The 18,817-nt window shown below is 37.9% G+C and overlaps 1 protein-coding gene across 1 annotated transcript; it reads right to left on the bottom strand.

The window, feature by feature from the left end:
* Positions 1 to 1,423: 1,423 nt before the first annotated feature.
* On the bottom strand, positions 1,424 to 14,479 carry LOC133615717 (uncharacterized). The gene is made up of 11 exons (XM_072915767.1): positions 14,278 to 14,479; positions 11,815 to 11,891; positions 11,638 to 11,740; positions 11,414 to 11,526; positions 11,183 to 11,354; positions 11,017 to 11,024; positions 4,650 to 4,872; positions 2,474 to 2,553; positions 2,302 to 2,404; positions 1,821 to 1,933; positions 1,424 to 1,755 (listed from the first exon to the last, which is right to left on the bottom strand). The coding sequence occupies exons 1-11, from the start codon at positions 14,405 to 14,407 to the stop codon at positions 1,579 to 1,581; spliced, it is 1,299 nt and encodes a 432-aa protein (XP_072771868.1). The 5' UTR covers positions 14,408 to 14,479; the 3' UTR covers positions 1,424 to 1,578.
* Between the last annotated feature and the right edge of the window lie 4,338 nt (positions 14,480 to 18,817).

The following is an 18,817-nucleotide window of genomic DNA, read 5'->3' as shown; positions in this document are numbered from 1 at the left end:
TGTGGAAGAACATTCTGTTATGGTCACATGTTTTACATCCTCTGTCCTGACCTAACTCATACTAATTAGTCTTTTGTCGACAATCTGACTTGAAACATCTTTTGTGCCCATTTGCAGTTCATATTTGGCTAAAACCAATAAATTGTTTGGCCATTTGTTTACATCGGCAAGATGCCTGAATCTTTACACACAATTTAAAGGATCCATAGCATCCAGATGACCTACATTACTTATGTATTTTTTGCTCCTGAAAATTATGGCAATTATGTCCCATATACATTATCCAATACTTTTTTTTTAGACATTGTATGATACTGTGTTTTCCCACCCTTGTAATGTTTCTGGAAATGTGAATTTTTCCAGACTAAGTATTTATCTAAATCCTTTATGCATTTTCTCTCGCAATAAAACATCAGTAGAAGAGGACGCAAAAGTGAAAACTGCCGGCTTAACTTTGTTTTTTGAGCGCAGGCGTGTCTACAGCGTGAAGCAGACTTACACCTCCATATTTACAATATAAATACTATAATTGCATAGGTCAACTGAAAGTCATTACCTAAACTCTTGATTTAAACTAAAAAATTTTTTTTTTATTTATTCGAATAATTTTCATTTTGCCTTTTTGTAATTTTCTGTAATGCACTTTGAATTGCCTTGTGTACAAATGATGCTCCATACATAAACTTGCCTATTAAGCTCCAAGTTTGCAGCAAGTAAATGTCAAAAACTTGAACAGGAAATATAAAGATAATTTTTTAATATTTTCTCACTCAGTCTTTCTCCCCTCGAGGGGTATTTGACCAATTTCTTCAAATTCGGCACAACTACCCAATATGAAATTGCTTACTGTAGCGGATTACAGCCCACATTGGAGCTAAAAGTGTGCATTCTAAAATGTGCTGTAAAAAGTAGTTTGAGCAGCCAAATCAGCATATTTGTCCTCCCTGCGCTCAAATTCAGCCTCAATCCCTTCCTCCCGTGCGATAATCACAATAACCTCATCAAATATTTGATGAGGTGTACATTTGTGTTGGACCAAAGACGTAGTGAGCTAAGTAGGGAACCGAATTAGTCAGTACTCATCATGGGGGCAGGGGGATATTGGCCTAAGATTACTTATTGGGAGAATTTTACCTCTACACATTTGTAGAGGAATATAAGATAAGTCAGTTTTCAGTATCCGAGGGGCTCTTTAAATTACCCATTGGATCATTTGGCATGCCAGTAAAGTTTGAGGCCTTAAAACATTGTAAAGTCAAATGGAAATGTGAATTTCTCTTGAAGACAATTTCCTTAAAGCGAAGTTTCAACAATGATAAACCAAATTTCTCAGTTTCCATTGAAAGTGAAGTAAAGTACAGTAAGTCAAAAATGTTTCAACCCAATGTTAAAAGACGTGTGATAAATAAAAAAGTGAAACTCATTTCAGTTTGAATTGTTTTAATTCTTGTTGAAACAGAATTTTGTACCAAAGTGCTTGGAAGTCAGTAAGCGCTAAACTCATGATTGTAATTTAAAGAAGGCAACGGCGAATTAATCGATTTTCTGCATGAAGTTTTTAGGGGTCTTTAATGTCCATTAATACTTTTTGGGTGAGGCAGCCTCCTGGTACCAAGCACAAGAACCATCACTTTTCTTGATGCAAGCACATTGTTTGTCCTGATCCACTTTGACCGAATTCACCATCAGCTGGTCCGTCCACAAGCACTCAGTTGGGCCGCTGATCCCACACGGGACAGAGTCACATAGAGTGATCTGGAGGATAAAGCAGATCACAATTTAAGTCATTCAATGACATATTTGACTATTATTTTGCTTACTTTGCAATCACAGCCCATCAGATAACGTTCTACCAGGATCTTGTGGCTGCTTTTCCAGGGTACAGGGTAGTTACAGGATGACACGTGCAGAGACCCGTCAGACCTCATTTGGCCTGAAACGGGAAAAGTGACAACAAAAAACATTAAAGTCAGACACCCTGGCTAGATAAACTCATCCCATTTACAAGTCGACCACTTTGTGAAAGCAGGCTGTGTTACATTTTACTATAAATTAATTGTGTATGACCTTAATTTAAATACAGCATGTACAATTTACATTAGCAAGTTTGACAAGGAGTCTTAAGTCTTGAGGATCCAAAGTAGTTAGTTCCAAATTAAATCACTTGTTGAAAAAAAACATCACGATTATGAAACTTGTGAACAATGCGACTCAAACTGTTCAATTCCATCAACTTCATGTAAGAAAAAGATGGTTCCCAATTTCCATTTTGAGATCAATTAGCAGAAAAAGGATGTTTACCTGAGATAAAATATTCTACACCTTTGGTCAGAGTCACACCACATGCTGCAGAGTTGGATCCAGTGTAGATGGTATTAAAGATCTTCTTGGGGCCCTTGAACGTCTGGAAAATCAAATACAATTTTAATGCATGCATAAATATAATTTAATGGTATAAATGCTTTATAATCACCGTGATGTGTTTGATGTCATACTTGACATTGTTAAATTTACCAATGCCAGATATCTTTGAGACCACTTCTGCCCTGATGACTAGAAAGACACAAGAGAAGCCATCAATCTCTGAAGACTAGAATCAAACAATATTCCTAACACCCACAAAAGCCTCAGTCAACCTTCATCTGTTTGGTAAAACGATCATAAAAACACATTAATCAAATGGAAGCATAGTTGGCTGACTTCAGTCTTAAATTCAAACTTAGCTCCAGGTCTAAATCATGATTGATATTTCTTAAGCAATGTTTGCACCAATTGGACTGGACAGATATCTAGGGTCTACAAGTTAGTGATTAAAATTTAAGAGCTGTTGATAACAAACACCTGATAGTGGTGTCAAACTCATTTTCATAGAGGGCCACATCGCAGTAATGGTTGCTTTCAGAGGGCTGCTTTTTTTTAAATTAATTCACATTATGCACGCGGGTAATAACCTGTGATTAATCGAAAAGCGTATGCATTTGGTTAGATTTTTTAATGTATAACTTGCTTTAAAATCATACATAAAGGTGACAAGCAGATATTTAACAATTTGTTTTTATATCACAAAAATAGTTTTGCAATACAGTATATAATATAATGGCACGATTGGAAAAAGTTTAAAATTTGCTTTTTTTTTCCTCTGTCAATTTAAACAAACGTATTTAGTAAAAAAAAATATATTTTATTGAAACCCATTTTTTCCAGGCCACATAGACTGATGTGGAGGGCCAGAACTGGCCCCCAGGCCTTGAGTTTGACACCTGTGCTCAAAGACATGTAGAGCTTGTTTACCTTGCCATGCTTTGGCAGCCATTTTGGCTCTAAAAAAAGCAAACCCTCTCATTCGCAAGTTGCCTTTCTAGCTATGAACATGTCTCGTTAAGAGCTGCAATTAATGCCAGAACCTTTAAAAAAACCAGACAAAAAAACAAAACAATTTTACCAGGATTTCACAGCATTTTTTCATCGCAAAATACTGTAATCAAAATTTGCAATGACTGACAAAATCATGAAATCTGAATTTTTCCCAGCAATTAACTACATTTCACAGTAAAAAAAACTTAATATCACAACAACTGTGAATCCAAATCAATTTTCTCCAGGCTTTTGCGGGCCACATAGACTGATGTGGCGGGCCAGAACTGGCCCCCAGGCCTTGAGTTTGACACCTGTGCTCAAAGACATGTAGAGCTTGTTTACCTTGCCATGCTTTGGCAGCCATTTTGGCTCTAAAAAGCAAACCCTCTCATTCGCAAGTTGCCTTTCTAGCTATGAACATGTCTCGTTAAGGAGCTGCAATTAATGCCAGAACCTTTATATTAAAAAAAATAAATAAAAAATAAATAAATAAATAAATTACCCGGATTTCACAGCATTTTTTCATCATATAGCTCAGTTGGTAGAGTGGCCGTGCCAGCAACTTGAGGGTTCCAGGTTCAATCCCCGCTTCTGCCATCCTAGTCACTGCCGTTGTGTCCTTGGGCAAGACACTTTACCCACATGCTCCCAGTGCCACCCACACTGGTTTAAATGTAACTTAGATATTGGGTTTCACTATGTAAAAGTGCTTTGAGTCACTAGAGAAAAGCGCTATATAAATATAATTCACTTCATCGCAAAATACCATGACAAAATCATGAAATCTGAATTTTTCCCAGCAATTAACTACATTTCACAGTTATACTGTGAATCCAAATCAATTTTCTTCAGGCATTTTGTAGACTACGTAGTAAGTGGCAGTAAGCCGTCACAGTAATTTAACTATAAAAATAATTGTGAAGTTAGTGTTTAGTCATATGTTATTGTAATCAACTGATAAATCACAGCTCTGCAGTTAGAGTAAATTACTGTAAAGTTGTTACTAAAATGTTACCGTGAAAGTAATGCAACTATTAGCTAGTCATTTGCTGTGAATTTACTATGAAAATGTTTAGTGTACAAAAGGTTTCATTGATGTGAAAAGCATTTAAAAACACCACATTTTTAAAACTTTTTTTTTTTTTTATAAATACATTTTAAGCCATGTCAAGGCTGATGCTAATGTTATACTTCAGTAGCCAAGGTGCATTATAATTAATATATTGAAAATGCACACCCTTAACATTTAGCATGCTGCTCTATCATGGCTGCTTCCAAAATGTTAAACTTACCGACATCTGATTGGCAAAATGAAGTCTGTGGATGCGTCAGAAGACAACTGCAGGCGTGTGCTCCTTCTTGCTGCCACATGCACAGCAGCACCAGGGGGAACACACAACACTTCATCCAACTCATCATGGAAGAAAATGTCGATAACAAAGAGAAGATTTGGGGAAAAGAAATCCAGCAGGCAAATATTCTGGTGTCCTTTCTTGAGGAGGGTGGATGAGCAGCCTTTTATTGCTGCAGATTCCTCCCACACTCTCCATCACTCACACAATTGGATGATTGATATCACCTTTGCACACACCTGTCTGTGCCATTTTTAATTAAAAAAACAACAACATGTTGCACACCCAGCACACCACTTTGCCAGAAATTAAGATGTATTTTTATTTCTGTCTAACCCAGGCCTGGGCAATTATTTTGACTCGGGGGCCAAATTTAGAGGAAAAAATGTGTCTGGGGGCCGGCATATCTATTTTTAGGAAAACAAATACAAAACCTCACACTAAAATCTGATTTAATGCTAAAAATGTTATGACGGACCGCCTTAAAAACGAAATGGAATTTTGATTTGTTTTTCTATGAACGATAAAACCCTGAATATTGAGAACATATGAATGTCACACTCCCTCTCAATCGACATATTTTACAATCAAGCCAAATGCAAAAAGCCGCTGCCTGACCAGGGCTCAGAAAATCTGCAAAGACTCCTCCCACCCCCACCAAGGACTGTTTTCACTGCTGGACTCTAGAAAGAGGTTCCGCAGCCTCCGAAGCAGAACCTCCAGGTTCTGTAACAGCTTCTTCCCTCAAGCCGTAAGACTCTTGAACGCATCATAATCAAATTATCCCCTCAACTCCCCCCAAAATGGATTAACTCGCTGGAATAAAAAAGACAATATAACATACATCCATAAACGTGGACGCATGTGGAAAAAGTGCAATATATTTATGTGTACAGTAATCTATTTATTTATTTATGTATATTTATATATATTTATTCATTTTATATATATCCATCCATCCATCTTCTTCCGCTTAATTTTATACATATATAATAATAATAATAATAAGGTGCATATATAAATAAATAAATATATATAAATAAATATATAATATATTTTATATATATATATATATATATATATATATATATATATATATATATATATATATATATATATATATATATATATATATATATATGATATATTTATTTATATATATTTTTTTATTTATAAATGCACCTTATTGCTTTTTTATCCTGCACTACCATGAGCTTGTGTAACGAAATTTCGTTCTTATCTGTGCTGTAAAGTTCACATTTGGATGACACTAAAAAGGAAGTCTAAGTCTAAGTCTAAGTCTAATGCAACAAACATGCAACAAACACAGCGAAATATGAACGTGAAGGGTAAAAAAACCAAAAAACATCTACAGTCTACCCACATATGTGGTCCTCTCCAAGGTTTCTCATAATCATTCACATCGACGTCCCACTGGGGTGAGTTTTTCCTTGCCCTTATGTGGGCTCTGTACCGAGGATGTCGTTGTGGCTTGTGCAGCCCTTTGAGACACTTGTGATTTAGGGCTATATAAATAAACATTGATGGATTGATTGATAATGGCAGCTACACTTTCCATCTTAAAGATCTAAAAAAAATATTTGGGAATGTCCGGCGGGCCGGATTGAAAAGTTTAACGGGCCGCAAGTGGCCCCCGGGCCTTAATTTGCCCAGATCTGGTCTATTCTATCCTGTATGTAGGCCGACTGAACCACACACACTAATATAAATGTCATTTTAAAAAAGCAAACTTAATTTTATATAATGTTTTTGCAAGCTAAATGAAAAATTAATCAACTTTATGATTGATGTTAGGCAAAATTCATAACCCATCTTTTGGTGCTTTTCCCTTTTGCAACTTGGGCAGAGGGCTTCACTACCTTATACAGCAGAGGAGGGGGAGGGAGAGTTGACGAATGGGAGTTAACAACAAATGGGTAAATGGGTTATACTTGTATAGCGCTTTTCTACCTTCAAGGTACTCAAAGCGCTTTGACACTATTTCCACATTCACCCATTCACACACACATTCACACTGATGGCGGGAGCTGCCATGCAAGGCCCTAACCACAACCCATCAGGAGCAAGGGTGAAGTGTCTTGCTCAAGGACACAACGGACGTGGCGAGGTTGGTAGAAGGTGGGGATTGAACCAGGAACCCTCAGGTTGCTGGCACGGCCACTCTCCCATTATCGCCACGCCGTCCCCAACAACAAGTCATATTTATTTCTAACAGTATCTAAATAAATCAGAGACAATTAGTGTAGTTTAAAAAATGTGATCTAAATAAAGTTCTTACAAGCTCGCAGGAAAAACAGATTATTTTTCTCAAAATACAAATGTAGGCACATTCTTGTGGATTAAAGTGTTCTAATGCATGTGCCTCCTAGTGGACAGAGAGGGCCATCCCACTCGTGAGTACATGTCACAGGGATGTGTCATGGCCAGGGCCACCGCTGGCTAAGTTGAGGCCCGAAGCAGAATTTTATTTTGAGCCCCCCCCATTTAAAAAAAAAGTCAAACTTTTCTAATTATTGTGAAATAAGTTTGAATTTTTTTAAATAAACTTGAATTCGATGTGATGCATGTTTTGTATTGAAATTAATTAGGACAAAAAATGGATAATAATGATAATAATTGGATAACCTGCTCAATGGCCTTGTGGTTAAATTGTCCGCCCTGAGATCCAGTCATAACAAAGACTATAAAAATGGGACCCATTTCCTCCCTGCTTGGCACTCAGCATCAAGGGTTGGAATTAGGGGTTAATTCACCAAAATTGATTCCCGAGCGTGGCCACTGCTGCTGCTCACTACTCCCCTCACCTCCCAGGGGGTGGGGCAAGGGAATGCAGAGGGTAATTTCACCACACCTAGTGTGTGTGTGTGTGACTATCAGTGGTACTTTAACTTTAATAGCACTTGCGATATGATGTATTAAAACTTAACCTGGCCACTGTTTTGCTTCAATGTTTAGCACTTCTGGAAAGATTTGCGCAAACCAGCACAGTTACGCACAGACGGCATGAGAAAGTAGCCGATTGCGCTGCAAAGTTGGGGGATAAAAGAGAATATTTCGACATACATAATTGGACTGTCAGAAATTAAGCAAATAGACATATTGTCTATTTAGCGCTGACATTTTAGAATTGTATAGCCGCTGGATAACTTAAGGGGCTAATTAAAAGAAATTCAATTGATTAATTTTGGTGTCTGCTGGCTTTTTTTTAATGGTCATCTTATTATATAAACATTTGTAAATGTTTTTGGCTAAATACATTTTACCTAATGAAAACTAAAAATACATGTTCATATCTTACTGACATTTCTTGCCAGGACTCGATCCAAGTACAACGCTTTTCAATTGTCCCCTGCTGCACTCATCTTAGTCTAGTCAGGGAGAGGATCAAGAACCCGATGGTCACTCTGGCAGAACTACAGCATTCTTCTGTGGAGAACCTTCCAAAAGGACAACTATCTCTGCAGCAAACCACCAATATGGTCTGAATGTTATAATAACCATGCAGACAGAAGCCATTTCTTAGTAAAGTTTGCAGAAATGCACCTGAAAGACTCAGACTAGGGATGTCCGATAATGGCTTTTTGCCGATATCCCGATATTGTCCAACTCTTTAATTACCGATACCAACCGATACATGCAGTCGTGGAATTAACACATTGTTATGCCTAATTTGGACAACCAGGTATGGTGAAGATAAGGTACTTTAAAAAAATAAAATAAAATAAATAAATTAAAAACATTTTCTTGAATAAAAAAGAAAGTAAAACAATATAAAAACAGTTACATAGAAACTAGTAATTAATGAAAATGAGTAAAATTAACTGTTAAAGGTTAGTACTTTTAGTGGACCAGCAGCACGCACAATCATGTGTGCTTACGGACTGTATCCCTTGCAGACTGTATTGATATATATTGATATATAATGTAGGAACCAGAATATTAATAACAGAAAGAAACAACCCTTTTTCGTGAATGAGTGTAAATGGGGGAGGGAGGTTTTTTGGGTTGGTGCACTAATTGTAAGTGTATCTTGTATTTTGTATGTTGATTTAATAATAAAAAAAAACAACGATACCGATAATTTGCGATATTACATTTTAACGCATTTATCGGACATCCCTAACTCAGACCATACACAAAATTCTCTTTGGCGTGAATGCCAGGTGTCATGTTTGGAGGAAACCAGGCCAATACCATCCCTACAGTGAAGCATGGTGGTGGCAGCATCATGATGTGGGGATGGTTTTCAGAAAACAGGAATTGGGAGACTAGTCAAAATAGTGGGAAAAATTAATGCAATGTGCAGAGACATGCTGGATGAAAACCGCTTCCCATCCAACCTGATGGAGCTTGAGAGGTGCTGCTAAGACAGTGGTTCTTAACCTGGGTTCAATCGAACCCTAGGGCAGTGTTTTTCAACCACTGTGCCGCGGCACACTATTGTACCGTGAGATGCAGTCTGGTGTGCCGTGGGAGATTATGCAGTTCCGCCTATTTGGGTTAAAAATATTTTTTGGAAACCAGTAATTATAATCCAGCAAATAATGTGCCGTTGTTGAGTGTCGGTGCTGTCTTGAGCTCGGCAGAGTAACCATGTTATTCTCTTCCATATCAGTGGGTGGAAGCCGGTAGCTAATTGCTTTGTAGATTTCGGGATGGTTTGTCGTGATCACAATATGCAAGCGACAGCGGGAGGCAGCATGCAGGTAAAAAGTTATCTAATGCTTAAACCAAAAATAAACAAAGGGTGAGTGCCCCTAAGAAAAAGCATTAAAGCTTAGGGATGGCTATGCAGAACGAAAATAAAACGGAACTGGCTACAAAGTAAACAAAAACAGAATGCTGGACGACAGCAAAGACTTACAGCGTGTGGAGCAGACGGCGTCCACAAAGTACATCCGTACAACAATGCCCACACAAAAAAAGATAGCAACAACTTAAATATTCTTGATTGCTAAAACAAAGCAGGTGAGGGGACTAGCGCTCGAACGAAGACATGAAACTGCAACAGGAAAATACCAACAAAAGAGGAAAAGCCACCAAAATAGGAGCGCAAGACAAGAACTAAAACACTACACACAGGAAAACACCAAAAAACTCAAATTAAGTCACGGCGTGATGTGACAGGTCGTGACAGTACACCTACTTAGAGACTAGAGCTATAGTGATGCATGCTTGGTTATGGTTTGAATTCATATCCAACAATTGCGACAACGGCCTTTTATTGTCTGAGTTTCATTTTTTAATGATTTCTGCTGGTGGTGTGCCTCTGGATTTTTTCTATGAAAATAATGCACCTTGGCTCAAAAAAGGTTGAAAAACACTGCCCTAGGGGTTCTGCGGAGGTCAAGACACACCCGACTCATTGTGTAAATAAAAACTTTTCCCTATCGGCGTATTACGGATGCGGCAACAGCAGAAGTCAGACTGATTTGCAGGTGTGTAATTTGTTGTGAGTTTATGCACTATGTTGGTTTTGTTCTTTGAAGGTGATGTTCATGCATGGTTCATTTTGTGCACCAGTAAAAACATGGTAACACTTTAGTATGGGGAACATATTCACCATTAATTGCTTAACATGCAAATTAGTAACATATTGGCTCTTTACTTAAAACTTAATGCCTTATTCGGCATGGCCTTATAACCCTAACTTTCTAACCCTAACCAAATAACTCTAAATTAAGTCTTTGTTACTTAGAATATGTTCCCCATACTAAAGTGTTACCAAAAACATATAACTTTGTCTTGAACTTGGAAAAAAAAAACCTTTTTCACTAAAGGGTTGGGTGAATGTGCATATGAAACTGGTGGGGTTCGGTACTTCCAACAAGGTTAAGAACCACTGTGCCAAGAGGAATGGGTGAAATTGCCCAAAGATAGGTGTCAAGCTTTTGGCATCGTATCCAAAATTACACAAGTGTCGTAAAAAGTCACATGTTATAGTCAGCCAATAGTGGTTCAAACTTCTCACTAAATACTAACTTAGCTCTCCAAATACCACTATACAGTATACCTTGTTTATTAAAAACAAGGCAGGGGTTTTACTTAAGTAAATTTATTTTTAGCCACTTAGTTTGAACAGTAACACTAAAAAAAAATATAAAAATTGGTGTACCATTACAAAGGAGCCCACATACCACACTTGATAAAAACTGCAAAAAAAGGTTCCTGCATCAGCCCTGAATAGATATTTTAACCTCATATTTAAGACATACAAATCGGAACAGAGCTGAAAGATTAAAACTCTTGGGAAAAAAAAGTTTACACAAAACGTGCCATTTCATACTCTCAGAGCTGCATGTACACTTCTGAATGTGGGACATAATGAAGTCTGTAAGGAAGGATGCACCCATTCCCCCCCAGTTAAATCATAGAAACATTGCATTGAGTTAACTGAATTTATTAGTAATTTACATTCTGTTCATGGAGTTTAGGGTCTAATGTTCATTAACCCCTTCCGGGTGAGGCGACCTCCTTGTACCAGGCACAAGAACCATCATTTCTCTTGATGCAAGCACATTGCTTGTTCTTCACGTCGTCAACAGAATTCCCTGTCAGCCAGTCCGTCCACAAGCACTCATTTGGGCCGCTGACTCCACACGGGACAGCGGTGCAGCGATTGACCTGGAGGATAAAGATTGAGATTAATACATTCTTATTGATCCTCAATTAGGTTTGCTTACCTTGCAATCGCAGCCCATCCTATACAGCTCTACCAGGATGTTGTGGCTGCTTTTCCAGGGTACAACATAGTTACAGGCTGACACGTATGGTGCCCCGTTATCCTGTAGTGGGCCTGCAATGAGGTGGAAAGAAAATGTTTGAGTAAACAGCCTTAAGCTGGAATGAAGGTGTCATTTCCATTATCACCCGTGGGTACAAATAGCATTGAAATATGTATTTTTACCTGTGATGAAATATTCTACACCTTTGGTGAGAGTTATACCACATGATGCAACGGGTGCAGCAGTGTAGATGGTATCATAGTTCTTTATAGGACCCTTCAAGATCTGCAAGATAAAACCAAATAAAATGTGCATACATCCATAAACTTCACTGAAATGTATAAAAAAAGTTAAATAACCTTTTGCAGCTGGACGCCGTACTTGATGTCATCAAATTCACCAGCCGTCGTAATGGCAACCACCTTTGCCTTGATGACTAGAAAGACAAAGCCAGTCAGCATTTTTGAAGAAAAAAAAAATCGATCCCTATAGGCCTCTGTCTGCCCTCATCTGTTTAATATCATGCAGGGGACTAAGATTAAAGCAGAGTTGACTGGTATTGGCTCCAAAACTAACAAATGTCAGGGTAATTTTTCTTATGGCAGCAACCGTGCACCATTAAGACAGGAAATCACATCAAAAGCATTGGATTATTATAACACATTTTATTTAAAGAGCACTACCTGACTACTATCTGAGACATTGGCATGTTTTGGTACATCTAATCACTTGTAAAAGGCAAAAGAATCAGGGTCTGAAATCCACGCTGTCTTCCATAGCTTATTGTACAAAAGTCAAAGAAAATTCCTTAGTTTTATAACAATTACATCTCTTGAACTCAAACATCTCCCTTTTAATCACCTTTAATTTAAACTCGCCCCAACCTCGTGAACTCTGAGACCATGGACTTTAGACTGTTCAGCGCTTGCTATAAGAGAATTAAGGGCCTACTGAAACCCACTACTACAGACCATGCAGTCTGAGTTTATATATCAATGATGAAATCTTAACATTGCAACACATGCCAATACGGCCGGGTTAGCTTACTAAAGTGCAATTTTAAATTATGCGAGAAATATCCTGCTGAAAACGTCTCGGTATGCTGACGTCTGCTCGTGACGTCACGGATTGTAGAGGACATTTTGGGACAGCATGGTGGCCAGCTATTAAGTAGTCTGTTTATCGCAAAATTCCACAGTATTCTGGACATCTGTGTTGGTGAATCTTTTGCAATTTGTTCAGTGAACAATAGAGACAGCAAAGAAGAAAACTGTAGGTGGGAAGCGGTGTATTGCAGCAGGTGTTGTGCCAGATAACGCACCCCCGCCGTAGATTGCACCCCCTGACTGTTTTGCCGGATAACATAGCCGGTGTTTCATTGTTTACATTACCGAAAGATGACAGTCAAGCTTTACCATTGGCCTGTGGAGAACTGGGACAACAGAGACTTACCAGGAGGACTTTGTTGGATACGCAGACACGGTACCGTGAGTACGCATGCACCTGCGGCTTCCAAACATTTGATCGCTTGCCCGTACGTGCGTGCCGCTATGTGCATGTCACGTACGTAAATTTGGGGATTTTGGGGAAATATATGTGCTGTATGAACTTTGGGGAGGTGAACGGTACTTTGGGCTGTGGGATTGAGTGTGTTGTGCAGGTGTTTGAGTTGTATTGGCGGGTTATATGGACGGGAGGGGGGAGGTGTTTGTTATGCGGGATTAATTTGTGGCATATTAAATATAAGCCTGGTTGTGTTGTGGCTAATAGAGTATATATATATATAGGTCTTGTGTTTATTTACTGTTTTAGTCATTCCCAGCTGAATATCAGGTCCCACCCGCCTCTCACAGCATCTTCCCTATCTGAATCGCTCCCACTGCCCTCTAGTCCTTCACTCTCACTTTCCTCATCCACAAATCTTTCATCCTCGCTCAAATTAATGGGGAAATCGTCGCTTTCTCGGTCCGAAACGCTCTCGCTGCTGGTGGCCATGATTGTAAACAATGTGCAGATGTGAGGAGCTCCACAACCTGTGACGTCACGCTACTAGTCTGCTACTTCCGGTACAGGCAAGGCTTTTTTTATCAGCGATCAAAAGTTGCGAACTTTATCGTCGATTTTCTCTACTAAATCCTTTGAGCAAAAATATGGCAATATCGCGAAATGATCAAGTATGACACAGAATGGACCTGCTATCCCCATTTAAATAAGAAAATCGCATTTCAGTAGGCCTTTAATCAGGGCTTCACTTTTCCAAAGCTTGCATGCTCCACCACATTTAATATGTTTACATTGAACGGTTAAAAATGCCTTGCGATAAATGTATGGATATAAGATTATAAAAAGACAAGTGTTTCAATTTAAGTGTCATGAAACAAAATTGCTTCATTACAGTCATTAGTAACACCTGTGCGATGCTATGTTCACAAGTCAACTTGCTAGCTATGAATAGGTCTAGTTAAGGCTTTTAAAATGTTTGTGCAAGATTTTTGGGCAGAAAGTCAACAATATTGTTAAGAAAAAGTTTATGGCAAACATTGTGTTATTGATATCAATTAGCAACACTTTATAGTTTAGCATCATTCCTTTTTGTCAAGATGACGGCTTCCAAAACTTCAATTTATTGAAGGTAACAGGCCAGTCAGTGTGACTGAACGCAAGTATTTTTTTAAATTTTGTTTTCCCCATCTGACCCAATTTCAGACTTGTGCAGGATGCAGAAGCTGGACCAATGTTTGAGTACATATACAGTGAGTGCAATAAATAATGATGCAATTATGCTTGAAAGGATGAACCCAACATTCTGAATTTTAACTTACCGACATCTGACTGGCAAAACGCCGTCTGTGGATGCACAGGAAAACATGTGCAGGCGTGTGCTCCTTCTTGCAGCTGCCACATGCACAGCAGCACCAGGGGGAACACACAACACTTCATCCAACTCATCATGGAAGAAAACGTAGATAAGAAGCAGCTTTGAGAGCAATAGTGCAGTGGGCAGGAACTCTGATGTTCTTTCTGGAGGAGAGTGGCTTTTTATGTCTGCAGGCTCCTCCCACACCAACACCTGCACATTTGGATGATTGATTTCACCTTTGCACACACCTGTCTGGGTCGTCTCTCATCAATCTAATTGGTTCCTGGCCTGACTGTAGTAAATGTATTTCCGAGAAGTGTTATTATTATTAATACATTTTATATGTTGATAGTTAGAGCATAAAAACTGTTTATGACCTTCTAAATATGTTTTTTTTTAACATTGGGAAATCCCTCTAAACATGAAATAACACCATATAGTCACTTTTATTTCACCCAAAATAGTAGCCTTGAGTGTGTTCTACTGTAGATTACATTACTCACTGCTAGCCTAGAGCAGTGTTTTTCAACCTTTTTTGAGCCAAGGCACATGTTTTGCGTTGAAAAAATGCGGAGGCACACCACCAGCAGAAATCATTAAAAAATGAAACTCAGTTGACAGTAAAAAGTCGTTGTCGCAATTGTTGGATATGACTTTAAAGCACTGTGATGAGGTGGCGACTTGTCCAGGGTGTACCCCGCCTTCCGCCCGATTGTAGCTGAGATAGGCTCCAGCGCCCCCCGCGACTCCGAAGGGAATAAGCGGTAGACAATGGATGGATGGATGGACTTTAAAGCATAACCAAGCATGCATCAATATAGCATGCATCAATATAGCTCTTGTCTCAAAGTAGGTGTACTGTCACCACCTGTCACATCACACCCTGACTTATTTGGACTTTATTGCTGTTTTCCTGTGTGTAGTGTTTTAGTTCTTGTCTTGTGCTCCTATTTTGGTGGCTTTTTCTCTTTTTTTGCTATTTTCCTGTTGCAGTTTCATGTCTTCCTTTGAGCGATATTTCCCGCATCTACTTTTATTTATTTTTATATTATTTTTATATTGGTTCTGTATTTATTTATTTGTTGTTTTTATTCAGTCATTGGTGGAGCTAAGGATAATATTTGAATATTATTTTTAATATTGTTTTTAATATTGTTGTGCAGCACTTTGGAAACATTTTTGCTGTTTAAATGTGCTATATAAATAAAGTGGATTGGATTGGATTTATCCTTCTTCGTGGGGACATTGTCGATTGTCATGTCATGTTCAGATGTACATTGTGCACGCCATCTTTGCTCCACAGTAAGTCTTTGCTGTCGTCCAGCATTCTGTATTTGTTAATTTGTAGCCAGTTCAGTTTTAGTTTTGTTCTGCATAGCCTTCCTTAAGCTTCAATGCATTTTCTTAGGGGCACTCACCTTTTGTCTATTTTTGGTTCAAGCATTGAATACCTTTTTACCTGCACGCTGCCTCCCGCTGTATCCGACATCTACAAAGCAATTAGCTACCTGCTGCCACCTACTGATATGGAAGAGTATTACACGGTTACTCTGCCGAGCTCTAGACAGCAACGACCGACCACTCAACACATAATTTGCAGACTATAATTACTGATTTGCAAAAAATATTTTTTACTAGTGTGCCGCGGCACAGTGGTTGAAAAACACTGGCCTAAAGGATCCTCCAAAAGTCATTGCTATGGTTGTCACCCGACCACTAAAACCCAACTATTACATGGAAATACTTCATCACATCCTGGGTAATTCCTCCAAGTTAAAACTTAGCTGAAATTTAAGGTGTGTTTTGCCAAAAGTTGGCCAACTTGACAGTCGCTGCTCGGACCATTAGCCGTGTTGTTAGCATTGCCATTCTACATCGCTCACGCCAAAGGCTAACCGATGTCAAAGATGAAGTGCATCAACAGAGTTTATCTCCACTCTGCATTGCCCAGACATTTGCTGATAGCTGATAGTATTAAGTGGCACATGGAGTGCTGGTACGTCTCGTCTTTTGATATCACTCATGTCAAAGGCTCATCAATGTGGAGATGTTATTTTTTATTTTTTTATTTTTATGAATTTATTGATCAATCCAACAAAACAATACACAACAATACCATAAAAACGCAATCCAATTCCAAAACCATACCCGACCCAGCAACATTCAGAATAGCAATAAACAGAGCAGTTGAGAGTAATTGAGGACACACAAACATGACACGGAACAATCCAAAATTATTAACAACAGTATCAATAATAGTAACAATTTCAAAATAGCAGTGATTAAAAATCCCTCATTGATATTATCATTAAAAACATTAATAAAAAAATAAAAAATTTTTTTTTTTTTAAATGAACAATAGTGTCACAGTAGCTTACACTTGGATCACATCTCATAAGCTTGACAACACACTGTGTCCAATATTTTTCACAAAGATATAATAAGTCATATTTAGGTTAATTTAATAGTTAAAACAAATTTAAATAATGGATCCCATATTCCAATATATGACCCATTATCTAAACTAAATGCAGTTTTTTCTACTGATATCATCTCCATAGCTTGTGTGTACCAGTCAGTATGTGTTGGACTATCAACATCTATCCATTTTTTAAATATTACCCTTTTTGTTATTATGCATATTAAATGATAATAAATAAATAAATATTGAAAGAAAATCATTTTTACTCTTGGATGACACGTTACTAAATTGATGTAGATCCCCAAGAATACAAGTTTGCAGTGTCATTGGGATATTTATATTAAGGAATGTGATTGCTTATTTTGTTTTCAACCATAACTCTTTTATTCTCTGACATTCCCACAATAAATGAACAACAGTTCCCTCGGCTGCCCGACACTTCATACATAACTTGCTATCTACTACACCAATTTTAAACAGCTGAGAAGATGTAAAATACAATCTATTCAATATCTTAAATTGAGTCAGCTTATCTTTAATGCTTCTAAAGGGCTTATTGACATTTTTCCAAATATCATTCCATATGTCTCTTTCATCTAAAATGTTCAAGTCCATCCATTTCCGAACACATGCGTCATTTGCATTTCTAGTGTGGTGTTCATTTATTATTCCATAAAATAGTTTAATTAATTTCTTAATTGTATCTTGATTAAAAAGTGCATCTTCCAGTTCATGGCTACTTAAGGACATACTTTCAGAGGATAGGCATTTATTTACAGCGTGTTTTAAAGAGATAAAATTTAAAAACAGGATTTCTGGGTACATTATATTGATCAACTAAATCATTGAACAATTTAAAATAGTTTTTATTAATAATATGAGGTTTAGTAATACCTCTGTCTTTCCATGTTGTCCATTTAACCACATTAATTATATTGGGATTGTACCAAAGCGGTAGATTTACAGATGTCATTGGGTTGATTCCTAGTATTTTCTGGCACAGTTTTAGAATGTTAAAGGTGGCTTCTATGTAATCGATGAGGCAGGATTTGAAGATGAAGACCATCAAAAATGTTCTGCCAAAAGTTGGTTGACTTATCGCAGTGAAGATACAATAGCACCAACATTAGTTGTCATGTTAGCGGTGTTCAACTTTAACCCGGAAATATCTGTATAGATCGCCACAACATAAATACTGCACTGAGACATAAGAACATAGGCCAAAAAATATGTAGAATATGCTTTAAAAAGAGCCCAGTCCAGTAAAGTTAGAGAATGACAGTTTTTGGAACAATATCTCAATTTTCCATTACACAAGTGTAGTAAAGTACATTTATATAGCGCTTTTTCTCAAGTGACTCAAAGCGCTTTACATTATGAAACCCAATATCTAAGTTACATTTAAACCAGTGTGGGTGGCACTGGGAGCAGGTGGGTAAAGTGTCTTGCCCAAGGACACAGCAGTGACTAGGATGGCGTAAGCGGGGATCGAACCTGCAACCCTCAAATTGCTGGCACGGCCACTCTACCAAGCGAGCTATACCACCCCATAGTAAAAGTCACATGTTGGGATGACAGCGGTTCGAACTACTTCACTAAATACCAACTTGGCTCTCCAAGTACCACCATAATGACCAACATTGATACAGTAGCGCAGTGGGCCCAAATAATTAAAAACAGGGCAGGGGTTTTACTTAAGTACATTTAATATTTTTAGCCACTAACATTGGTTTGAACAGAAACACTAAAATAAAATTGTGTATTTGGTGTACCATTAAACAGAGCCCACATTCCACTTTTAATCACTGCAAAAAAGGTTCCTGCCTCACAGCCCTGAATAGATATTTTAACCTCAAAGACATAAATCGGAACAGAGCTGAAAGATGAAATCGCTTTGAAAAAAAAAAGTTGGAATATACAAATGTGTTATTTCATCCTTTGAGCCTACATTTACATTTCTGAATGTGGGACATAATGAAGTCTATAACCAAAGGTGCGCCCATTCCCCCCCAGTAAATAAGTACTTTGGGCAGAAGTCAAGGTCATTTAAAAGAATTGAAACCCTCATAGAAACATTGCA

The sequence above is a fragment of the Nerophis lumbriciformis genome, linkage group LG22 (assembly GCF_033978685.3).
Source record: "Nerophis lumbriciformis linkage group LG22, RoL_Nlum_v2.1, whole genome shotgun sequence".
In the NCBI taxonomy this organism is placed as follows: Eukaryota; Metazoa; Chordata; class Actinopteri; order Syngnathiformes; family Syngnathidae; genus Nerophis; species Nerophis lumbriciformis.
The sequence above is the reverse complement of the archived record's forward strand: the minus strand, read 5'-3'. Positions and strand labels throughout refer to the sequence as shown.